Genomic DNA, 24,828 nt, shown 5'->3' with positions numbered 1-24,828 from the left:
TTATGTCAATTGTAACCACTTTATAACACGTTCCTGCTCTTTATCATGAATCAGGACTATGAGACAAAGCATTTAATGTTGCTTTCTGATGTGATTATAAACAAATCTATTTTGTGGTTTTTATTTTTAAGACAGGTGGCTTATTCTGTTGTGGCAGCTCTGAGGTTGATTACAACCTTGCATGATATTCTCTGACTTATGTCAACATTTTTCCTGTGAGATTTTTATAGGAAGCAGCATTGCCCTCGACTGGGCACAACAAAACACATCTTCTATTTACATGAAGGTAACTCACAATGCAGTGTCTTTTGACTGAATAAATCAGTAGCATTTCACTGTGGCCAATGTTTCCTATCCTAAAACCCGATGTCTGTGGAACTTCCAAATAGCTAAGATTAAATGTCCTATTTCACAGTTATTTTACTTCCAAATGTCACAACTATGTTTTTCCTAACTTAATTTTTGTGAAGATCATAGAATTTTCATTTTCACCAGTAAATCTCCTTAGGTTTAGAAAGCAGAGGAAAATGTCCTTAGAACGCACAGCACAGTTGATCTCTCTGACATTAAATTAACACCCATTTCAAATGAACTATATCTTTCTTGATGTATATTCTTCATCTAGGTGTAATTTTATTGTGTATGACAAGAGGTTTGTGGTAAAGCTTATTGCCACAAGTTGATTTAATAGAATCACATGATTGTTTTATGTACATATTTTCACCTCTGTAGGAACCAGAAAATCAGGAACTTGAACCATTTAAATGAACAATTTTCCAATAACTTACTAAATCTATAACATGCACTTTGATGTTTGAATGATGCAGTATAAAAAAAAAAGATTACATAATCTTGGATTATCATGAACCTGCTGTGCAAACTCTCGTCTATAACTTCTTTCCTCTTCTAAATGCCCTCATTTCAGGAGCAGGCATAATATTGATCACTTATATCTGCTAATAAAATAAAGAGATGTGTATTTCTTTGTAAACCACAAACCAGCATGAGTGAATAAAATCATGGTAACAGTAATAGTTACTATGACCTTTTTTAGATATTAACTTGATCCCCAACACTATGCTGGTAATTTTTCATGTATGTAGTCAGTCTCCTGTCCAAGTAAAGCAGATGCTGCTGCACCATTTCACAGTGTATAAAAGAGAAATGAACACATTCCAGTTTGATGGAATTCCCACACATGATTTCATATGTATATATATGTTTATAATTAGCACTTGAATAATTTTGTATTCAGCAGTGTATGTTCACAACTTTGTATTTAAGTCGAAAATCTCTGAAAGCAAGTCGAAGACTCATATATATATATATATATATATATATATATATATATATATATATATAAATCCCCCACAGCATATATTTAATATTTTATAGATATTTATTTATTAAACACATTCACAAAAATCACTGAAAACGAGCAAGTAAAAAATAAGCAAATGAACAAATCGATAGTAAAACCAAGTGTGTAATTGCAGTATAAAGATTAAAGAAAACCAGAAGAAATGAATGCACATATATGGGAAACATCAGGTGTGTATATCATAAAGTTGTACTATCATGTTACCTTCAAGATTTTGTTACCCTGTTAAGAGATTTTTCAACCGAGAAGCAGATGATGCACTCGTTGAAAGTGACTCAGGAGTGTCCAGTGTGACGGGAGAGATGGCTCTGTACATGAAGGTGCTTGACCCAAGCCTGACAAGCTCAATTTTATAGCCAGGACTCACATGGTTGAGGGAGATGGTACACTCTAGAAAGTTGTCCTTTGATCTCCTCCCAAACACTGAAGTACACAACACACACACACACACACACACACACACACACACACATACACACACACACACACACACATGCACACATGCACACATACTCTATATTTGAATACATTCTTACACACACCCTAATTCACACTCTCCCATACACTTACACATATTCAGACATACTCACAAATGCACTCATACACTCAAATAAGCTCACACACACCTCATACATGTTTATTCACTCCTATTCACATATACACTTAAACTTACACCAGCATTCATACACACATACACTCATTTCCTTCTACACTCACATGCACTCACATTTTCACATATACACACTCTCTCTCTCTCACACACACACACACACTCACACACATTCACAGAACACTCACACACACACACATATTTGCATACACACAGACACACACATGCACACATTCATTCACACACTCACACTTTCAGACTCATACACTCACATTCTCACACACAAACACATGCACACTGTGACACAACACTCACACACTTTCTCATACACACTCTGACACATTGCCTCACACCCATAAACACACACTGCCACATATATACTCTCACACGCACTCTCACACACATACTCACGTATACAAAGATACTCACACACATGCACATACACACATTTCTACACACATTCTCACACCCAAACACTCACATGTACTCTCACACACACAGATACACACTCAGCAAAAGTTCTTTGTAAGTGGGTGAGAGGCTAAGGAGATGCTAACTCAGACTTTGCAAGACCTATAACCTACTAGATTGTCTAAGCAATGGCTGAAGGAGCAAGAAGAGAAAGCAGCAAGGGCTTTAAAATGAGCCATAGGAGGAAGTGAGCAGGGAGGGAGCAAAGAAAAGCAGTAACCGAACAATGCTCTGTTACTAGTTTCTAGTCTGATGGTGTTTTTCATTCGCCAAAACAATGTGGAAGAGAAGGTGAAAGAAACTTTTGATTTAGTTACTATGTTGAGAAGTGGTTTAAAAGTGACAGGGGCAATCAGGAGGAGCAGAGACTAACCCTCAGAGACAAGGCTTCTTGTTAGTGGAAATACAGCACCAGTGATGGCAAGATCAGCACCTATGTACACAAACACAGGGCACACACAGGCTCTTTATAATGAGAATAACTTTCGTGATGAGAGAGAGGTGACTCTCAAAAAGGTCCCTAAGTGTGTGCTCACATAAGAGTGCCTGGATGAGTCTTTCTTCTTGAGTTTGGGAAAGCTGCCAACATACTCTGGTCCTTCTCTGTTGTAATTTTTTAACTGAGCCAAGGCAACCTTCCCTAAATCACCTGTGGATTCTCAAGAACACTGCACTTGCTCTCTGCTTATCAGCATGGGGTACGCTCACGGCTAGGTATTCTTCTTTGACTCATCTGTAAGCCCATAGTCTTAAAATGTCTTTTGTTCTCGCAAAGCATGAAGTCGTCCAGGAGTATACGGTTTTGACAAAGATCAGTTCACTCGGGCAGGGTCGGCACTACTGAACAACACTGCTGTCCTCATAACATATGGACAAGTGAGGACTCCCCAGAGCCTCAGTTTTCTTAATTGGTAAACATCAACAAAATTGTGAAAACTTGGACTTTCATTCATGTGTTTTTTGATCCTAGGAGGCATCAAGAGAGACAGACCAGAGGTACAAGAGAATAAGAATCAACAGGGATTTAGGCAAAGATAAATCTTTTTCTTTGATTTTTTTTCTCCTTCAGGAATTCTCTACCTTGCTCTTTTTGTTCATAATTACTCATGGAATAAGAAGAACTTTCTGCTTCATCCCTCCACTTCTTCAAAGAGAAGGATTAAATTTTAACCCCTGGGGAACATAGCCATTGGTTAAATAGAATGGCAGTTTTAATCAAAGAACTAGCTTCGTTTCTCCCCACTGGAGATATGTGTTGGACACTGATGTGCACAGACAGCATTAAACAAGGGGTCAAAAATCCAAATCATCTGTGAGGGCTCAGGCTTGTCCATCCTTCAGTGGACACCTGTCCTGTTTGACCTCTCTCTTTTCTTTTAAGTCTGTGCCTCTCTGGTACATTACATCTTCATTTCCAAACCAGGAGAATGTCCCTGGCTTTCTGAAACTTTGTCAGTCCCAGACTGAAATAACCCTCTCATTTATAATATTACTCACACTTTACAAAAGTCTCATTATTTGTGTGAGTCAAATGTATGTACATGAAATTCTTGCATTGGTAATTCTTTGAGCACATCGTCACTAATGTTGATAGTGACAGCCACATTCATGTGCATATAAAATTCTTGCACTGTGAACTCCATGCAGATGTGGAGTCATTCGTGTAGACCATGTGATGTTTAAGTCAAAGGTTTCAAAAAGTTTACCCCTTTGCTGAGTGACAGGATGATCCAGTACCAAGCAGCGTTCTCTGGAGAAGTACCACAGATGTTAACCACAGAGAATGCTGTCAAAGACACACCTCTGAACTGAGGTTACACGTTAATCAGGATCTTGTTCCTGGCTATACATAAGAAAATGTCATTGTTTTTCTCCTCTGAAATAAGGTTTACAAAGAATACGTGCTTAACCTGTATTAGGTATGTGCTAATAATTTGTATACTTAAGTTCAACTTTAATACTGTTTCAGATTTTGGGAAGGTTAGTTCTTTGCTAGGGGGCCTTGGTCCTGTGCTTTATGGGGTGTTAGTGTTATTTTTGCCCATACCAGCTCTCCCTCCCACAGATGTGAACAAAAATGTCTCCAAACATTTATAGGTGACATACAAAGGGGAGGAATGTCAACTGTGGGTGAATAGTGCTGTTTTAAAGGAAAGATTTGAGTTAATATGTATTCCATAAATGAGATGCTTAAAGCGCAGAGCTTTTCTACTCTATGTAGCAATGGAAAGGAAAGGTCGGCCTGTTAATCTTCACGGCACAGCCCACTGAGAACATGATTAATTCAAACTGCTGTCATTCTTAATGGTTTTATTTTACAGTTTTGCAAATATCTTATTCTGTAATCATTCCCTGGGGGTTTTCAAGTAGAAATTGAGTCTTTATAAATCAATAAATAATAGGCCAACATAGGTCAGACTTACAGTATCTAAACTTCCACTCACGTTCCTTAATTAAGTCTTTTGAATCTGGCTTTGTTTCTCAGCACACAGCTCACTTTAACATGGGTATGTAAATTAGTGTACACTGGGAGCATGGAAATTAAAATTAGTCAAGGTTCTAGAAGAAATCTAGTTGCAGTAAATTTAGAGTTTTAATTTTGTAGCTGCTTCTCACAACACACTCAGATCCCTTTAGGTACAAGACACTCAATAGCTAAAGCTGGGCTAGTGGTAGTTTCGTGGGTTAGTCGATTCTACCATTGTTTGAAGGAACACTAAAACAGTTCTCTGTTCCATAAATAAAAGTAGATCAAATAAAGGGCATAAATTAGTCAAATATATAGACTATGCAGCCAATTAAAGCAGAAATTATATTCATAAATACCTTTTCTCCTTAGATATAAGATCATATTTATTTGACTCTGTACAGGAAATCTTCCCTCAGTTTGCACAACAGTTGAAAACATGCATTGCAAATAATTAACAGCTATTTTGGAAAAATATGATACTGTAAATAATCTGTACCACAAGTGATATAAGCCAAACAATATTTGAATTTTGAGATGAACCAATTAAACAATGGACACATTCAAATTTTTGTAATGATCTCACTAATCATTTGCCTGTTTTTTTTTAAACACATGACCGGCACTATAGAAAAAAAAGTAATTTATCCCATGGAGTAACATTGACTTTATGCACATCTTGCCTGTGCATTTGTTCTTCTATTTTTCCCTATACTGCAGTCTATCACACGTGGAGCTTTTCATTGAAGAGAGTGATTACCTATCCAGCAATGTTGATAGGTGGTGCAAACCTCACACCTCACAAAAGAATTCCTGAGATGAGGAATGTATATGGTAAAATTCTTGTTGACATAGATTTGATTCTTCTTTCCATACCTTTTGACTATTTACTTGATGTTAAAATTTGTACTTATTTACATTGGTCTTAAAAGGTAAATGGAAACTTAATCTTGGTTTCAATGTGACTGAAGTTTAGACTGTCTTTCTGGGTACTGTCTGTTATTTTCTGAAATTCAGTTCCTGTTTGTGGACTTGTAACCAGTCAGTCAGCTTGAGCAGCTTTGTAGGACAATATGAAGAGAGGTGATTGGGAACATCTTTTAACTTTAGAAGGATTCTAAATATTAGTATGCTACCCAGAGAGTGATTACTTTTAAGTGTGTGTGTGTGTGTGTGTGTGTGTGTGTGTGTGTGTGTGTGTGTGTGCGCGCGTATGTTGCAGGAGGTGAGGGCAGAGGTCAATGCCAGTGTGTCCCTTGATTGTTTATTATATTATTTTTTTTTAAGATTTTCATTCATTCTTTAAAAGTGTTATATAACGTACTGGGATTGTATTCACTCCCACTTTTCCCTTTACTGTCTGTAGCTCTTCACTTAGAGGTGGGAGCCCACTACAAGAAGGATTGACTGATCTTGGGCAAGCAACCACAGCTGCTGTGAATTCATAAATACACTTTCCAGAAGATACTGGATTTCCCTGACTCTCACCAACCTCTAGTTATTACAATCATTTGCCGCCATTCCCTGCCCACTTCCATAATGGTGCTAAGCCTTGTGGGGGATGTTATAGAAATGACCCTTTTGTGGATGAGCACTCTGCTGACACTTGGACCACTTGTGAGCTTCAGCATTCACCACCATCTATTACTGCACAAGGATATTTATCTGGTGAGGAACTAGAGGTGCCTGAACACACAGGTAGATAGATACAAGTTTAGAGGGCAGCACTGTGTCTGTGGCCATACCATTCAGAGTGCCCCTGAGTGCTCCTCATCTGGTGTGATGTCTGCTTCATTGTTTGATCCAGGCTGTCCCTGAACCTAAAAATCACCGGTTGTCCGGGCCAGCTGGATAGGGGAACCTCAAAAATCTAGTCTCTGTCTCCCCAGCTCTAGGATAACAGGTACATGGCAGCATGCATGGTTTTTGATTTGGGATCCAAACTCAAGTCCTCATGCCTTTGTGGCAGACAGCTTGAGTCATGTCTCTAGGCCCAGTGATGACCACCCAGGATACCCCTGAAAGGATTTGGCAAGTCGCCCTACATGGCTCTGTATCCTGTGGGCATGTTTGCATGTATGTGACTGAGTGTTTACACAAGAAGTCTGTCTACTCCCTTTGACCCTGTATGCATTATGCTTTAGCTAGATTGAGAAATAGAAAGCAGATATTCTGATAAATAACTGATGTATAATATTATATTCCCCTTTCCAAGGGCCATGAATATCTTTTCTGGATCTCCCCCCTTTGTTATTGCATTTCATCTGGAAACGCCAATTTTAAGCTATTTCTAGTCAGCTATAGTGAATAAGTTCTGTTTCTGTACAACTCTTATGTCTTAAATTTGTGATAATGCATTCAAGAGAAGAAACTAGATAACAATTGAGAGAAAAATTGCAAGATAAACATAATAGAAGGAAGCTATCACTTACCCGATTTGTAGTTCGCTGAGGCATTATACAGATGTGACAGAGATCTTTAGAATATCAAATTGCTTTTTTCCCTGCTCAAATAATATACAGATATGGGTTTGAAAATGAACTACATATTGTGGATTTTAATGAGAACTCACTTACTTTTTCAGAAAACTAGCTGAAAATTCTACAAAACTTAGTGGTTTTTCTTCCCTTTTTTGTTTTTGTTTTTTGTTTGTTGTTGTTGTTATTGTTTCAGGACCAACACAGGAAGCTTACAAACTACTTCAGGTTCAGGTTTTGTTTTCCATCTTTGAAATTTTAAGCACATTGTACTTCTCCAGAGTATGGAGCATAAAGAAACATGGACAAACTTGGCATTCAGGACACAGCCCAGCCAACAACATTTAAAGTTATTCTCCCTCAGCCCTATAAAATCAATAGTCCTGTTAGACAGAGGAGGCTTTTCTAAGAGGAAATGATTAGGATTACAGAGGAGCATCTGAAAGGTTCACAGGGAACAAAGGAAGAGTTAGCTTAATTGCCAAGAAGAATATGTAAATTAGATTCTAATAAACACAGGCATAAAAAGAAGCAAGTACATACAATATCAAAGCAAAACAAGAGAATACAAAGGAGGAGATTGTTTTTAAAGCAGAATACATCCTCTCTCTCTCTGTGTGTATGTGTGTGTGTGTGTGTGTGTGTGTGTGTGTGTGTGTGTGTGTGTGATTAGAATAGACTTATATTACAGTCACATTTTAAGATTACTATAAGATCAACCACTCAAAAACCCTAACATCCTTATTGTGAACTAGGAGCTCTAAGCTACAACAGGAGACACAGTTCCTAACTTTCAATTGCACGTCCTTGAAGCACGCAGTGTTTAAATTTGGTGTCTTGGAGAGGTTTATGCACCCATCTTTCCCATTATTTTCTTAAAAATATTTTTATTTATTATAATTTATTCATATTACATCCAGATTGTTATCCCCTCCCTCTTATCTTCCCATTCCCACCCTCCCTCCCTCTTCCATCCTTTTCCCCATCGCCAAACCTCTGAAAGGGGCATCTCTCCTTCCCCACCATCTGAACACAGCCTATGAGGTCTCATCAGGATAGCTTGCCTTTCCTCTTTCTGTGGGCTCCAGGGCCTCCTCACCAAACGGTAGTGATCAAATCTCTGGCACCAGAGTTCATGTTATAGGCAGTCCCCACTCCCCTCCCCCATCCAGGTGGAGAATGAGCTGTCCATCAGCTACATCTGAACAGGGAATCTAGGTTCTCTGCATGTATTGTCCTTGGTTCATGTATCTGTTTGTGTAGGCCTCCTGGGTCCAGACCCTACGGCCTTGATTGTCTCCCTGTTGAACTCATGATCAGTCTTAGTCCCCCCCCACTCTTCCATACAACTCTCAGCATCCAGCTGCCAATCCTAGTATTTGTCCTGACCCTCCACTGAGTGGAGCTTCTCAGGGGACATCTATGCTGGGCTAATATCGACTAATAAGTGAATATATACCATGTGTGCCTTTCTGGGTCTAGGTTATCTCACTCAGGATGATCTTTTCTAGTTCTATCCATTTGCCTGAAAGTTTTAAGGTTTCCTTGTTTTTAAATAGCTGAATAGTATTCCATTGTGTAAATGTTCCACAGTTTATCCGTTCTTCAGTTGAGGGACACATAAATTTTTTCCAGAATAAAGCTGCTCTGAACATAGTTGAGCAACTGTTCTTGTTGTATGGTGGAATATCCTTTAAGTATATGCCCAAGAGTGGTATAGCTGGGTCTTGAGGTAGCACTCTTCCCAATTTTCTGAGAAAGCACCGATTGATTTCCAAAATTGTTGTACAAATTTGCACTCCCACCAGCAATGGAGGAGTGTTCCCCTTTCTCTACATCATTGCTAGCATGTGCTGTCACTTGAGTTTTTTTTATTTTAGCCTTTCTAATAGGTGTAAGATGGAATCTCAGAGTCATTTTGATTAGTATTTCCCTGATGACTAGGGATGTTGAGCATTTAAGTGTTTCTCAGCCATTCAATAATCCTCTGTTGAGAATTCTCTGTTTATCCCTGTACCCCATTTTTAAATTGGATTATTCGGTTTGGTGGTGTTTAATTTCTGGAGTTCTTTTAATATATATTTTGGATATTAGCCCTTTGTTGATGTAGGGTTGTTAAAGATCTTTTCCCAGTTTGTAGGCTGTCATTGTTTTCTGTTGCCAGCGTCTTTCACCTTACAGAAGTTTTTCAATTTCATGAGGTCTCATTTATTAATTGTTGAACTGAGAACCTGAGCTATCAGTGTTCTGTTCAGGACATTATCTCCTGTGCCAATTAGTTCATGGCTCTTCCCCATTTTTCTTCCAACAGAATTAGTGTCTGGTTTTATGTTGAAGTCTTTAATCTGCTTGGGGTTGAGTTTTGTACAGGATGATAAAATGGATCTATTTGCATTTGTTTGCATGTAGACATCCAGTTAGACCAGTACCATTTGTTGAAGATGTTTTTTTTTCCATTGTATGGATTTGGTTTCTTTGTCAATATTTGTAAAGTGTCCATAGGTTTGTGGGTTTATTTATGGGTCTTCAATTTGATTCCGTTGACCAACTAGCCTATTTCTATGCCAGTATCATGCTGTTTTTATTACTGTTGCCTTTTAGTACAGCTTGAGATCAGGGATGGAAATTCCCCTGGAAGATATTTTATTGTACAGGATTGTTTTAGATATTCTGGTTTTGCTCTTCCATATGAAATTGAGAATCAATCTTGACAATGTTTATACCTTTGTTTTCCAGCCTGTCACCCATTTGTGTATGGAATATGAACTTGTAAGTGTCTTCTGAATCAAATGTTGGCCCTGAATCCAAGTATTTCATCTATGTGGGCAAGAGGTGATCTATTCATCAATGTACCTCATTTGGCGTTCTCAATTTCCCAGAAGACCCTCATCCTTACCTTCTGATATTCACACATGTGTTAATGCACACTCCATTACTATCCCCTTCCTTTGACTTTGTGCTGTTTACCTGAACTAGAGTCTGCGGTGGTAACCTACAGTCTTCTGGTTCTCCTGGTTGGCCGTCAGAGCAAACCAAGATGCATGAAAAGCTATAATAAGATGCTTTGGAGAAGTACCCCTCCCTTTAGTGCTTGGAATCAAATGCAGGATCTTGTACATGCTAGCTATACGGACTACCCATGTGCCACACCTGCAGGCCTTAGGGAAGTATTCTGACTCCTTGAAGAAATGACTCCCTTGGGCAGTATCACTTGGTGTCTTGCCATAAATGTGCATTTAGCACTTCATAAGAAGCAAACGTGTGATAGGCACCAGTGCTTTACCCCAGGCTCATTATCTACAGGTTCCTATGCCTCCCTTTATCTTGACAGGAGGATGAATTTCCCACATAGTGTTCAGCCTGAAAATGCCATAATTTTTCTATCAACAAACGCCTCTCAACTATGGGGTATTTCTTATTTTTTCATCTTCCTTTACTTGAAAGTGAAGATACATTTTCTGGTCCTTTGTTGGATTTTTTTCCCCCTCAGGGAAACTCCCCTGTTTTCATCTCGTTTCACACTTGCCTTTGCATCATTAGTGCACGTTATCAGATTGTAATATCTGTATCTGACCTCTGTAAACCCCTGAAATATTTTTAGAATAAGGGTAGCTATAAATATAAGAATGAATAAATGAGTAAGAAAAGGGTGGAGAGAGGGCAGGAACATAAATTCAACCCTCTGCTTCAGGAGAGGAAAGGAAAGGTCAAAAGCTACTAACATCCCTAAGGTCTGTTTGAAGGATGACCTCACAGGAAACAGAAGACAGCTCAGGCCACAGGAACACTGGAACAAGCTTCTTCCGCATGCTTTCCAGGAACTGCTCTACAGTCTTGGTCTTCTATGAGGATCACATTAGTCAGATGTCCTTCTTAGTCTTCCTCACTCCACCTATAGGGTGGGCAGAAGCTCACCAGCAATGTATACGGGCTTCTTTTCTGATGTAATAGTCATATGGAATTTTCACAAAGTGAGTGAAACATGCGATTCTTCAGACATAATTCTCTGTACACACATGCTTAGCCTATGCAGCGCAGAGCACTTGTTTGAGTTGTCCCAATTAAGTTAGAGTAATAAAAGTACTTTGCCAAGAGGCTGGGGGAAATGAATCAGCATTTAAAAGCATAGGCTGTGCTTCCAGAGGACCTGGGATGTGATTGATTCCTCACACCCACATGGGGACTCACAAACGTCTGTCACTCCAGTTCCAGGGGATTCAACAAACCCTCTGGTCTTTAAGAGGCCCAGGCACAAAAGTGGTATAGAGATGTACATATATACAGGCAATATGCCAAAAAACATAAAATAAAACGTAAAGTAAGAAAAACATGGGGATGCAAAGGTAAGCATTCTGAATTGGTATCCTGAACAGCATTCTTTCATGGTTGCCAGTTTTTTCAGCGTTCTTTTTAAAAATAAAGATACTTTGAACTATTTGTAAGATAAAGTTGATCAGAAAAATGCCTACATAATATGAAGTTCAAAAGTGTGAAACTACTTTAATGGTCAATGTTGATTTTTTTTTTCAACTTGTAGGGAGGTTTGTTCCTATACTGGGTGTCTTGAGTGAGAAGATTCACTCTTAAGTGTTGGTGGCAAAATAAATGGGCTGGAGTTCCAGAAAGAATAAAGGTGAGAAGCCAGTTGAGCAGAATAATTTAGCCCTTTCCGCTTCCTGATGGTAAATGCAAGGTGAGCAGATGTCTTGAGCTCCTGCTGCTATGTCCTTCCCACTGTGTGGACTAAACCCTCACACGGAGCCAAATAAACCCTTCTTTTCCTAGGCTGCTCTGTCAAGGGCTCTGTAAGCAAAGTAGCTAAGTAGACGTGTGTAGCTTAACACATTTTTATTAAGATGTTTTATTGGCGTTTCCTTGGCTGATAGCACGTCCCTGGATTTGCCTCTCCAATCATGAGCCCTGACCAGATGATGCTTTAATTCACCTCCAACATCGACTTTCTTTACAACACATTTCGAGTTCACATTTTATGGGACTGTCCTACGTTTTAAAATAATGTTGATTGGTATTGTGATCTTTGCATTCTGAAATTATTATGTATTTCACTTGCCACTTAGTCTTCATTCATCTGCATATAAACCTTCCCACTTTTCAGATGAGTTGTATGAGGAAAATGAAGGTGTTAAGAAAATAGCAAGGAAAAAAGGGAGCTCTGAATATGGTTTGACTGCTGGAATCTCAGTTACTGATGGCAGCCTCAGGTTCCTATTCTAATGATAAAATGGAGCTTTAAAATTGCTGAATACTCTTGGTTAAAGCCTCTTATTTTCATTTATTTGAAGTTTCGCTATTGTGAACTACTCTATGGTTGTGGGGAGAGCTAGGAGTTGTGGGGAGAGCTAGGAGAGCTGCTCTGACATGAACTCTGGTGCCTGATTTGATCATTTCCCCTTGGTGGGGTGGCCTTGGGGGCACACAGAGGAAGGGGAAGCCCACCACCCTGATGACACCTGACAGACTGATCAACTGGTGAGAGAAAAGCCTCTCCATCAGAGGTCTAGGGGAGGGTAATCGGGTGGAAGAAGGAGGGAGGGAGGAATGGGAAGATACAACCAAGGCAATAATATTCAGGATGTAATATGAATAAATTATAAGAAAATTTAAAATTAGAAAAAAGTTCACATGACTTTTTGTTTATATATTACATACAATATTTTGTTTTTTTTAAAAAACTTGTATGACTTTTAGAAGTGTTCAAAGGAATTTCTGCATCTTATTTCTCTTTCCTAAAATACTTGTGGTGCCAAGAAGACACCAAGTGTATATGACAATAAATGGTTATCTAAAATATTTTAGTTGTATTTTATTCTAAACAGTTTTTTCTTTGAGATAATTTCCTTATCAGTTAGTCTTGAATATCTTATGATAAACATTCCAGAAAGGTAGCAAAATTCCATCAATCCATCTCAGTGGAATTATAAATACAGCCAGGCCTTCTCTGTTCAATATAACTAAAGAGATGTTCTCATGGCCACTGTAATCTCAGCACTCTGGAAGGCAGAGGCAGGCTGATCTCTATGAGTTCAAGGCCAACCTGATCTACAAAGCAAATCCAGGAGAGCCACAGCTACACAAAGAGACCTTGTTTCAAAAACAAAACAAAACAAAACAAAAACAAAAACAACAAAACAAAACAACCCAAAAGAACAAAACAAAACAAACATCAAATGCAAACAGAACCTGAGGAAATTTAAGAGATTCAGCAACACTGAGCTGGCCCCCTTCTCTGCACATCCCACCCTTCCCCTGCCCTCTGGCACCAGCAGTTAGGGTGAGGGGGTTTCTTCTTGGCTCGTTCCCCAGGTACTCAAAATACAATTACTGTTTCATGTTGTTTTAACCAGGTAGAATATTTAAAGCACAGGGGAAAATGCAACTGGGGTATCAATATAAGTCTATCCATGTTCATATTTGAATATATGTAGTATTTGTATGTAAGTCCATACAACAAAAAGATTGTCATGATGTAGGTAATATACATCGAACTCCAGGCATGCAATTATATAAAATCAATTAATAGTATATGTAGCATTATATAATATAATGATGTATATAATTAATATGTGTGACAATTTGCATACACTGCATTTTATATGTTTAAATATGAATGTAAATATTGTACAGAAAATTACCATGTTCATGTTTGTGTCTTACATAGCATCTCTATTAGCTTTGTAAATAGAGAGAGAGAGAAAAAAAGAGGAAGACAGAGAAAGTGATAAGATGGTGATTCTAATCACCTTGGCTTCCTCTTTAAAAGGCCAGGCAATTACAATGTAAACTTCTTTCATTGATGTAATTTTGAAAGTTTTGCTTCACATAACACTCAGAGTTAATGTAAATGTGTGATATTAGAAGAATCCATCTCCCTGTCTCTCATAGCCACTGGAAGTTTGGGGTCAAGAATGGAGGAAGAAGGAGCACAGGCTCTGTACGGTGAGACCCTCTCATGTCCAGTCAGGGATGTGAGCAGAGACACAATGCAGTTAGATGTTACCACCAAAATGGGGATCAAACTGGGTAGCCTGGAGGGATGTTTCTCCCTTAGAGAACTTCGACTTCCATAGGGAGAAAGAAAAAAAAAGATATGTGTATACATGTGCATTTTAAGTTGAAAGTGAGGACCTTGATATGACCCAGTGGGATTTTTGGCTTTTGTGCTTAGTTAAGCTTAATGACAGAAAAGTGATCCCAGTTCCACGTAATTGGCTCAGTGCCTATCGATGTCAGGCACAGCATAGCCTGCCAACAGCAGTGTCTCAATTCATCCCAAAGGTACTAGATGCACATGTGCATTGGGGCACCTGCTCATTGCTACCTACAGTCTGATGGACAGGGGAGGGGCTCTACTCAAAGATGTTACACCAAAAGCAAGCTGGGAGTTCCTGGAGCTGGAGGAACTCTCACGCCAGTGTCCTTTCACTGTGCTTTTCTGCATATAGATGGATGCTTCAATCACCTAGAATCTGAAGGATGGCTGCCTTATCCAATCATCTTTAAATTGGATAAGAGTAATGACAGGAATCAAAATGAAAGAAATTTCCTCAGTCCACAGCCTTAACAAAATGAACAAATGTCCCCTGGCCACATTCACTCTCAGTTTTTATCTATAGCACAGAGAAGTATAGGCAACTAATGAGTGCTAAGAGCAGGAGAAACAGCCCTTTCACAGAAGAGCACATCTCCTGATTATCCAATACCAAATGGTCAGTGCTGAAAACATACATAATATCGACTGTTCTTATGTATTTAGGAATATGTGTAAATGAGATATGTATATATCATATTTACATATATTGTATGCACATTGTATATATTATATATAGACACACACATACATGTAGGTAACAAAAGAGACCATGATTTTGAAAGATCCAAGAGAGGTATATGGAAGGATTTGGAAAGAGTAAGGAAAAGGAGGAAGTGATACATTATATTAGAATCTCAAAAAATAAGAGAAGTAGCTTTAAAAAGAACAAATTATATATGGAATGTGAACTCATATACTTGGGTCTGTATTACATTATAAGTGTTTTCCATTTTAAAGCATGGATTCATTAGAAAGAATCTGCATATTTAGAATCCACATATTAGAAAGCTACATATTTAGTGGCTTTTTCATACTTTAAGTCTGTATGATTATTTTCTTAGGCATTCTTTCCTGTTGAACATTTACAATGGTTTATAAGGGGTCTTGACAGTGCATTGAACACATATAGAAACAGCCTTAAGGTCCTAATGTATCCTAAGAACAAAAAGAACACAAACTTCCGAGGATTCAAAAGGTAAATATTGCCGTTACAGCTCTCCTTACAGATCCACTGGTCACGTCTTTTAAAATATAAACATAGCAGGGGCATCAGAATGAAGCTTGTGTTTATTGATTTACAAAATATCTAATCCAGTGTTTCAGAACTTTAAAATGAAAAAAAAAGAAAAAAGAAAAAAAAAAAGACCTAGGAGGCAGTTTAGTTGGTAAAAGCTTCCTGGATAGTATGGGGGAATATATACATATTTGCCATGGATAATAGCATATGCTTATATGTTTATCATTCCAGACCTGGGAGGGAAGAAGAGCCTGGTGAGTCTCTGATGCCTACTGAAGAGACAGTCTTCAATCAGAAAATATCTCATAAGCCAAACAAACCCAAGAACAACAACAACAACAACAACAAAACAAAGTAGCTGGCACAGGAACAATAATACCCAATATAGTTGACCTCTGGCCTATAAACACACACACACCTACTTATTAATATCCTTGCATATATTATACATGATACAAGAAAAGAAAAGAAAGCTGAACTTTAAATGTTGCAATTGAGTTCTCATTTAAAACAGACCTGATTTTTACCATCCGTTTCCAATTTGAATTATGACATACTTTATCAGCGCTGGGAATTGAGTATTGATTTTTAAAGGCATATTTAAGCTATTTTGCTAAGAAAGGAATTTTGCAAACAGATTGCTGTAAGTTTCCATTCAAGGATATCATCACTTAATGTCTTTGACAGAGTATGTTGCAAAACCTGAATCAATATTCATAGCTAAATTACATTTAATTAAGTATAAAGATCATATAATAGTTGAAAACCAAGAAGTTAATGGGTAGAAGCAGTTAATAGCTGTTTTTCATAATCTGTTTGTAGAATTCTAAGGAAGATATATAGACATTTTTGTCTATAGACGTTTTAATCAAAATTTATTTTGTTGATAATTTTGTAAAATTTACTGTTGCTTTTATTTTTATGGGATTCTTAGAAAACATATTATATAAAATGGGATTTTTTCTATTTCTCTTAGTACATTACTTACAGATCTTTATGTACTGAGAGGACATAATTCCAGAAGCCCTTATATGCTTTGAAACATCTGGTTTAAATATATTTTACTTCTTTTTTTTAATTTTTTATTAATTTATTCTTGTTACATCTCAATGGTTATCCCATCCCTTGTATCCTCCCATTCTTCCCTCCCTCCCATTTTCCCCTTATTCCCCTCCCCTATGACTGTTCCTGATGGGGACTTCTTCCCCCTGTATATGCTCATAGGGTATCAAGTCTCTTCTTGGTAACCTGCTGTCCTTCCTCTGAGTGCCACCAGGTCTCCACCTCCAGGGGACATGGTCAAAGTTGAGGCACCAGAGTATGTGAGAAAGTAATATCCCACTCTCCACTCTACTGTGGAGAGTGTTCTGTCCATTGTCTAGATCTGGGTAGGGGTTTAAAGTTTACCGCCTGTATTGTCCTTGGCTGGTGCCTTAGTTTGAGCGGGACCCCTGTGCCCAAATCTGCCTATCATAATGTTCTACTTGTAGGTTTCTAGGACCCTCTGGATCCTTCTACTTTGCTATTCTCCCATGCTTCTCTCATCTAAGGTTTTAATTCATTGAAGCATTGAGAAAATAGTGCACAGAATTCTTCCATATACCACTCAACGTCTCCTGCTATTTACACCATACATTACTATGGGATATTCATCAAAATTAAGAAGCCTTTATAAATACATCATTAATAAAAAGTATTGATTTTTATTCAAAGTTCTTAGATTTAACCTCACATCACTTTCTGCTCTGAGATATTGTATGGATGGCACTTTACATTTCTTTCTCATTGTGGCTCAGTAGGCTTCTCTGCACTGTGACTCTTCTATGCTTTCCATGGATGACCTTGGCACTTCTGATGAGTATTGGTTCCCTATTTAGAAGGAAGATCTTTGCTGGAATTCGTTTGCTTTTTTACTATATTGGAATGAGAAAGAAAAACTAGGTGGTCAAAGTTCCTTTTGTACCACACTACATCAAGTGTAAATGTTATCAAGTATTTACCACTGATGATAACGACTCTCATCACCTGCCTTTCTTTTTTTCTTTCCCTTGAGAAACTTGACCCATATTAACTTATTTCTACACCAGTGCAGGTAAATGAGAGGCCATCCAATTAGCTTTTATGTTATTTTCATACAGTGTCAGTGGCGCTTCAGAAAACACCTTCTTATTCCCTCTTACTAGGAGAGGGAATTGATTTTTATCAGTGGTTCTAAACCATCCTTTGCTCTGAGGATTCATGAGTGTTAGCTGTACAGGGGGCTTCTAGGATGTCATTATGTGAGGCCATCTCAGCTGACAGAGCTAGGAAGTCCATATGTGCATATAATCAGTCCTGTACAGATTGAGTTTTAATCAACATTCAATAAAATAGATCTTCTTCTTTAACATTGACTGTTCTTGACTTTGTTCAGTATACTGAATAATTCACATTAATCCTTCCTCTCTTGCATTGTAAGATGAAAATAGTAAATTATAATGACATCCCATTCTCCAAATTAATAAGAAGTAATCATCAGATTTCTACAAAACAAAACAAAAACCCTGAGTTTGATCTCAGGACCTATATGGTTAAAGGAAAGTTGTCTTTTGACCTCACGCTCACAGAATGCTATGTAATACTCTACTTCAGTGAATAAATATATAATTTAAAAATTACAGTGTGTTTTTAGTCAGGAATCACAATGAACATGAGTCTCTAAATCTCTCTTAGAGTCTCTGTAGAAATGCATCAAACAAAAAAAGGGTGCAGAATTTGAGTTATACTCATGGTGCAGTGGGGCTTTGGTTCTACGAGTTTTAGAAGTGCTGACATTTTATTTTGTTTTTATTCCTTTAGTCAACACTTTCTCTAACACATTCTAGACTGATAAATTTAGTGGGACATTGATATTTAAGATGCAATAAGAACTTTCTGACAGTAAAAATGGGGTCAATTTTAAACAAAAGAAAGGTGTTTTTTTTTCCTCTGAAAGATTTCAATGTATTTGTAGTATACAAAATTATATATTTGTAATATACAAATACACTTCATGATTCCTTAAGTAATGGCAATTTCACACGATAGATTGGTGGAAGAGACCTAGATCACAGGCCTCCTGTCCTATTCACTAATAGAGAAAGTGAGGAAGTGTCTTCACTGAGTTTCACATCACATGCACATGACAGATGCACTTTCCAAGAGGCGTTTGCCTCAAATTCAACTGTCTGTAACTGATCTCCTGATGTTAGATCGGTCTTAAAATGACAGTCAGATACGTGCATCTACTTCTTAGGTTTCTTCATCACTCTGTCTTCTGATACAAATAGATTTTACAATCTATCAGGACATAGGCACTAGTCTTGGTTGTACAAGTAATAAGACGGAGAGGAAGAAGGCTGCATTCTGCTGCCACTGGCTCTAGTGCTGTTCTTCAAAACCACTTCAATCAACCATGCTACTAGCTAAAATAAAATGTTTCCTGGGCATAGATATCACATTTCCTCTCCAAGCTGATTACATTTGTCCAATGTTTCCTAAAGAGAACGTATTCCCTTGCTGTTAAGAGCATCAAATATGAACCGTATTCACTCTGTCTCACCACCAAACATCTAACAGGCATGGGCTACACCTCCTGTTTGTACTGTCTGACTGCAGCATGGTATATGCAGATGTATAAGACCATGCACAGATCCATACACAGTACACTGGAGTTTAATGCAAGATACTTAGAGCCAAATATCAGAAGAGCTAGCTTCCTAGTCACACATTTCTGAAAATTAGTGGTACAATTTAATCAGAGTCAACAAACCACATGGTTTCACAGTGAACACCAGGGATCACGAACCACAGAAAGGAAGCCAGAGTTGAGAGGAATGTGATATAAACTCGAGGCTTACAAAATCAATATTGGCCTTAAAAGCAAATGATACAGTGAGAACTGTAAGACAAGTGATCTGTTGATTTTGGGAGTGTGTTATGACCAGCTAGAAACTCTACTTTTTTTTTTTTAAGCTGACACGACCTTTCGGGATTCTTTCCAGGGCTAGCTGGGGATTTCAAGGTAGCGTGAGGGCCAATACACTTCCCGAAGTGCCAGTGTCAAGTGTGAATCTGTTTAAGCCAAGCAGATCTTTTAGCACAGGAAAGTCTCCTCTATGTTCTCTTTCCTGATTTGTCAGCATGACCCGCCTACACTCTGTGCATTTGTGGACCTTCATGTGATTCTTCTTTTCTACAAAATGAAGCAAATCAGCGGCAGTAGATGAGCTGAAACACCTACAAAATGATGTTTGAGAAATATTATAAGTTTGATAAAAGCTAAAATAATAGTAGATTTTAAATTACCCCTATATAAGCTTTGAGGGGTATCTGTGACTATCCTTTCTCCTTACTGCTGTGTCACAGGAGATAATAATTCACTCAGTATGCACTGAAGGAAGAATATTAACTCAAAAGGATGAGGGCTTAAAGATTAGAGATACATGTTTTTATTTGTCTTTTCTTTTACTACCTCCTCTATGTAAGGAAAAAAATTAATATCTAGTGTTTATACTGAACTTCATGGCAGCAAAAATACAGGCAACACAAACGCAATTAGGAACTTTGGGTATTGTTCTGTTAAGGTCTTTTAGAAATAATGCTACAGAAAACATAAACAATCTATATAAAAATAATTTGAACCTCTTAGAAAGATTACAGGAAATTGAACAATTATATACCTACTATATGTTTCCATTTCTTCATATAAAGATGCCCATTTCTGTCTTTACATGGGATATTTAACTATGTGGTACACTGTGTAATGTAGTTGCTTTGTTGTGAATGGCAGAATTGGTGTTTGACTGTCCTGTATGAAACAGGAAGAGCAGATGCCAGTACTGATAGTTCCAGGTGAGGGATTTAGACACGGAAGTCGTAAGTGTTTGGTAAACAAAGCATAGTAAAATGTAAATGTAGGATCATAACAAAAATGTCAACAAGGAAAATAACTTAAAAGCAAAAAACAGCAGTGACCCAACTGACACTCAGCTACTTCTTAAAGACCCCTAATATTATATTTTATTTTCTGTTCCTATTAATTTTATTAATGGGATGCTGAGGCTCCTGTTAGTTCTCATTTGAGTTCTCAGACGCAATTACAAAGTTCTGCTGAGATTGGCTAACTCTCACTGAGACACACACCCAGAGAGTGATGGAGGTGGCATCCAAGCTTCCACTTGTTCCCTTAAGTCCTATTTCAGGAAGCATAGCCACCCTTAGTCCTATGCTTTCCCTTCATAGTTACGGCTGCTGAAATGATAGACTAAACATATTAGTAAATGAATCTTTCTGTTCTTATTGTAAATGAACCTTCTACTTTATATATGCCCATGCATGACATTTTCTCCATTAATGGTAGTGTACTACATTTGGATATTTCAGAGGATGCCTATGATGGTAAGGCTCAGAGGTCAACTAAATGTGTATGATAGCTAACTGCTTCCTGAAATACACCAGGTCATACAAAAAGGCTGAAATTACACACATTTGTTTTTTCCTCTATAAGATGCTGGAAAACTTCAAGGAAGGAGTGTTCTTTAGGGTACCACACTCTATGAGATGACCATTGTGGTTTTTCAGCCTTATACAAGATTATTACCCATACAATTGTATTAGAAGACATACACCCAGTACACACAAGCTAGAACTTTTAAGATGGCACATGTGAAAATTATTCTAAATTTACACTTTTCTCAGTTGCTAAAATTTATGCAAAGTTTAAACAAAGCTACAAGCCACCATTTGACTGCCTTGTCCATCCAAAGGCAATAATAAGTGTGTGGTGTCTATCCTGAACTTTTCTGCAAGCTATTTCAAGTTTATTGAGCAAGCATATAAGTTGATAATCAAGAGTCCCCATTTGTTGATTGGCTGGGTAGTTTGTTAAGAAGAGAAACAATAAGAGATGAAAATGAATACAATTTTATTTCTTCTCCTCACACACAGAGTTTTGTTTAGTTCCCTGCTCCTTTGATATTTTGCATTCAACATAGGACTTGACTGACAAGAAACTGTAAAAGGCAGGTTTCCTCTGAGATAAAGCTTGTTTCCATGGTGCTCAATCTTTTTTCATAAAAGCTATGTGTGGGTCCTTATATGCAGACTGTTAGTGCCCATGACAACAATAGGACACACAGGATCATAGACAGGAAGCACGTGTACTGCGTTTAAACACCAGCACATGGAATGTTTCTTCATGTGTTGTAGCTCACATTTACAGAAAAAAAATTGATTATTTTGTGGCAGGTGTCATAAGGTCAGTGAATGATGTTGGTTGTTTTCATTTTGAAAACAATTTTTAAATGGTTGATTGTGATTGTTTAGGACTTGGCAGGGCAATTTCTAACACACAGTTGTCATTTTCAAAATGTATACCACAAAAGCAAAGCACACCTATTCAGTTAATAACCACTGAAAATTATTTCCCATTTCCATCACTTCCTATTCCTTACACTGTTGTTTTACTAAACTAAGAACATTTGATAGCATCCAAAGATTGTTTTTATAAGATTGTTTTAGTTATAATCGTGATTGTTTTAAGAAATGTTTGGAAATCTATCACTAGAGTCTAAACTGTCCAATAAATGTGTATTTCCTCTTACCGTCAAGAAGAAACATGTAAAGTTAGTATTTTTTATTTTCCTTTCCTTAAAAACTAAACTTCACATGCATAGAGAAAATTCAAACAGTAAGCTTATTGAGGAGTGGGAGTGTAAGAGACATAGTGTCCAAAGGAAATAAAGCAAGCAGTAGATTCTGAATTTTTCTGAGCATCTCACTAATTGAAGATAAGTACTAATGTTGTCACCGAGGGATGTGGACTGCTTAGGAGCCTCACTGGGAAATGCCATACAAGGTGCCAGCACGCTCAGTCATTTCCTAGAAAGAGTATGAGTCCCCAAGTTTCACTCTTTGCTAACTGAGAGATGGGAGAAGCTGGGAGACCCGCCAGCAGTCAAAACTTCACCTATGGCTCTTCCTGTGATCATTCCTAATGAGACTAGGAAAGGAGAAGGCGCTCGGAAAATTGAGATACACTACTGTAGTTCGAAAGGATAAAGTTTAGGTTGTGTCACTGCCCAAAGTGCAGACCTCTCCTGACCAAGGTCTTGTTGAAGAGGCTGTGCATGCAGGTCCATGAGTCCACAGTGGCCATTCTGCTCATAACGCTAGCTAGCCTTTCGCTCTATTTGCAACACCTCAGGAGTCTGGTCTTTAGGGTTGACTCTTTTTAATATCTTTGGAGATCTAAGCTTAACCTTTCCTAGGAAGTTGTCTGGTTTGGGGATTGGGTGGCTTGCAGGGGGGTAAGATTGGGCAGGGCAAGGAAACTTTAGTATTCATTTGGTGACCGCTCTCAAACTTTCCAGTGGACACCTACCTCCAGGCTTTCCAGACTCCATACAAAAGAACCCCATTTAGAGGTGAAAACTTGAAAGATTTGAGTAAAGTGCTAACGGTTCAGGGATTTCCATCCTTAAGGTTCTGATATGCTTGTGTGTGACTTGGACTAGCGGACTGATCATCCATTTAGGCACCTGGAACAGAGATTTTTACCCGCTCCCCCACCCTGCCCCAATTACCTAATTCAAGTGGTCAAAGGTGCGTGTGATTTGATGCCTAGAGTAGGAGCCAGCCTAATTGAGCCTGGATCCCCGCTCTATTGCTCTGGTCCTTGGATCTCAGATTGAAAAACCCGCCAACCATACATTCCGGGAAAGCCCCGTACCTGTCAGGAAGGAAGCAGTGACCGACTGACTCCCACTATGCTGTAGAGGTTTGGGCGCCCACTGATCCCCATCATCCCTAACTCCCCGTCCCCGTGCCAGCGCGCGCAGCCTTGCCCGGGACGCGCTGCCCCTTTGCCGGCCACAGGGAGCGACCACGATCCCTGGAGCTCACAGCTTGGAGCGCTTCCGCGGGCTCACTCACCGATCCTGAGCACTTGCGGGGCGGTCTGAGGGAGGATGTAGCACAGGAAATAGAGGAGTGTCCAGCTGGTGTCCCTGGTCCAGAGCCCGGGCTGGATGCGGACTGTGCTGCGCTCCATCTTCCAAGCTTCTTAATTCATGCCGAGACACAGTGTGGCCTCACGCCCGCAAGATGCGCCCAACTTGGGTTGGGTCCCCGCCTCATTCTCCCTGGATGTTCCGAGTCTGCACACAGAGCGCTCTCAGCTCTCAGGAGAGAGAGAGAGAGAGATGGAGGGAACACGCGTGGGAACGTGGAGCGGGCTTTGGAGACTGAGCTGCTTTGGGCTTCTTGCACAGGTCGTTAGCCCATCACTGCTCGTCCTCCTCCTCCTCCATGGACCGCATACCTCCAAGAATCAGCAGGATCCTGCTCCTGGAGCCCAGAGACCAGCTGAGGAAAGTTGGTACCTTGATCAGCTGAACCGCCTCACTCATTCATCCTCTGGTCAGATGCAGAAGTAATGGATGGGGGAGTGGGTAGAGGGTACAGGATGCAGAGAGGAAAGGAGAGGAGGGGGGGGGGAAGAAGACACCCTAGGAGAGAGGGAGCTGGGTGAGTTGGTACCGCTCTCAGATCAAACAGGATGAGCACCAGCGGGTTAACCGGGATACAAGCTGGGCTTTTCCTTCTTTCACAGCCCTGCTTTCCCTCCTCCCCTCTGGCCCCACCCTTTATTTACTGCCCGCCCCAGCCAACCCTACTAACCCAGCCAGATACACTCACACAGTAGCGCGTACGCGCGCGTGCACGAGCGCGGGACACACACACACACACACACACACACACACACACACACACACACACACACAACACACCCCACACACAGTCACTGTCCCTCAACTTTGCGCTGCAGTGCTGGGAAGTCCATTGAGTCTTGCTTCCCCAAGAGTGATGAAATCTAATCTATTGGTCCCTAGGCAGAGGGAGTTCTGTTATCTCCTGTGACTGGCTGTCTTATGGCGGCCAGGCACCTATGTGGGGGTCTTAGATGCCTAGCCTGTGTTAGGAAATCACATTCTCTGAGGGCGATATTTAAGAAATTACCAGAGTTTCCGTTTTTAACTCTAGCAAGGATGAAG

General features: G+C 39.1%; 1 protein-coding gene across 7 annotated transcripts in view; it reads right to left on the bottom strand.

Annotated features, from left to right (window-relative positions):
* GRIK1 (glutamate ionotropic receptor kainate type subunit 1) overlaps positions 1–24,302 on the bottom strand; it is a 363,547-nt gene extending 339,245 nt beyond the window's left edge. Inside the window, exon 1 of one of the 7 annotated variants that reach the window (XM_084800831.1) lies at positions 23,708–24,302. In XM_084800831.1, the coding sequence (XP_084656957.1) occupies positions 23,708–23,825 (118 nt within the window). In that variant the 5' untranslated portion in view covers positions 23,826–24,302. The remainder of the gene's footprint in view (positions 1–23,707) is intronic. The other 6 variants (XM_084800829.1, XM_084800830.1, XM_084800825.1 and 3 more) reach the window with 6 other exon arrangements.
* Positions 24,303–24,828: the final 526 nt, after the last annotated feature.

Source organism: Acomys minous, assembly GCF_964271855.1.
Source record: "Acomys minous genome assembly, chromosome: 11".
Taxonomy (NCBI): domain Eukaryota; kingdom Metazoa; phylum Chordata; class Mammalia; order Rodentia; family Muridae; genus Acomys; species Acomys minous.
This window is presented reverse-complemented; position numbering and strand designations above follow the sequence as displayed.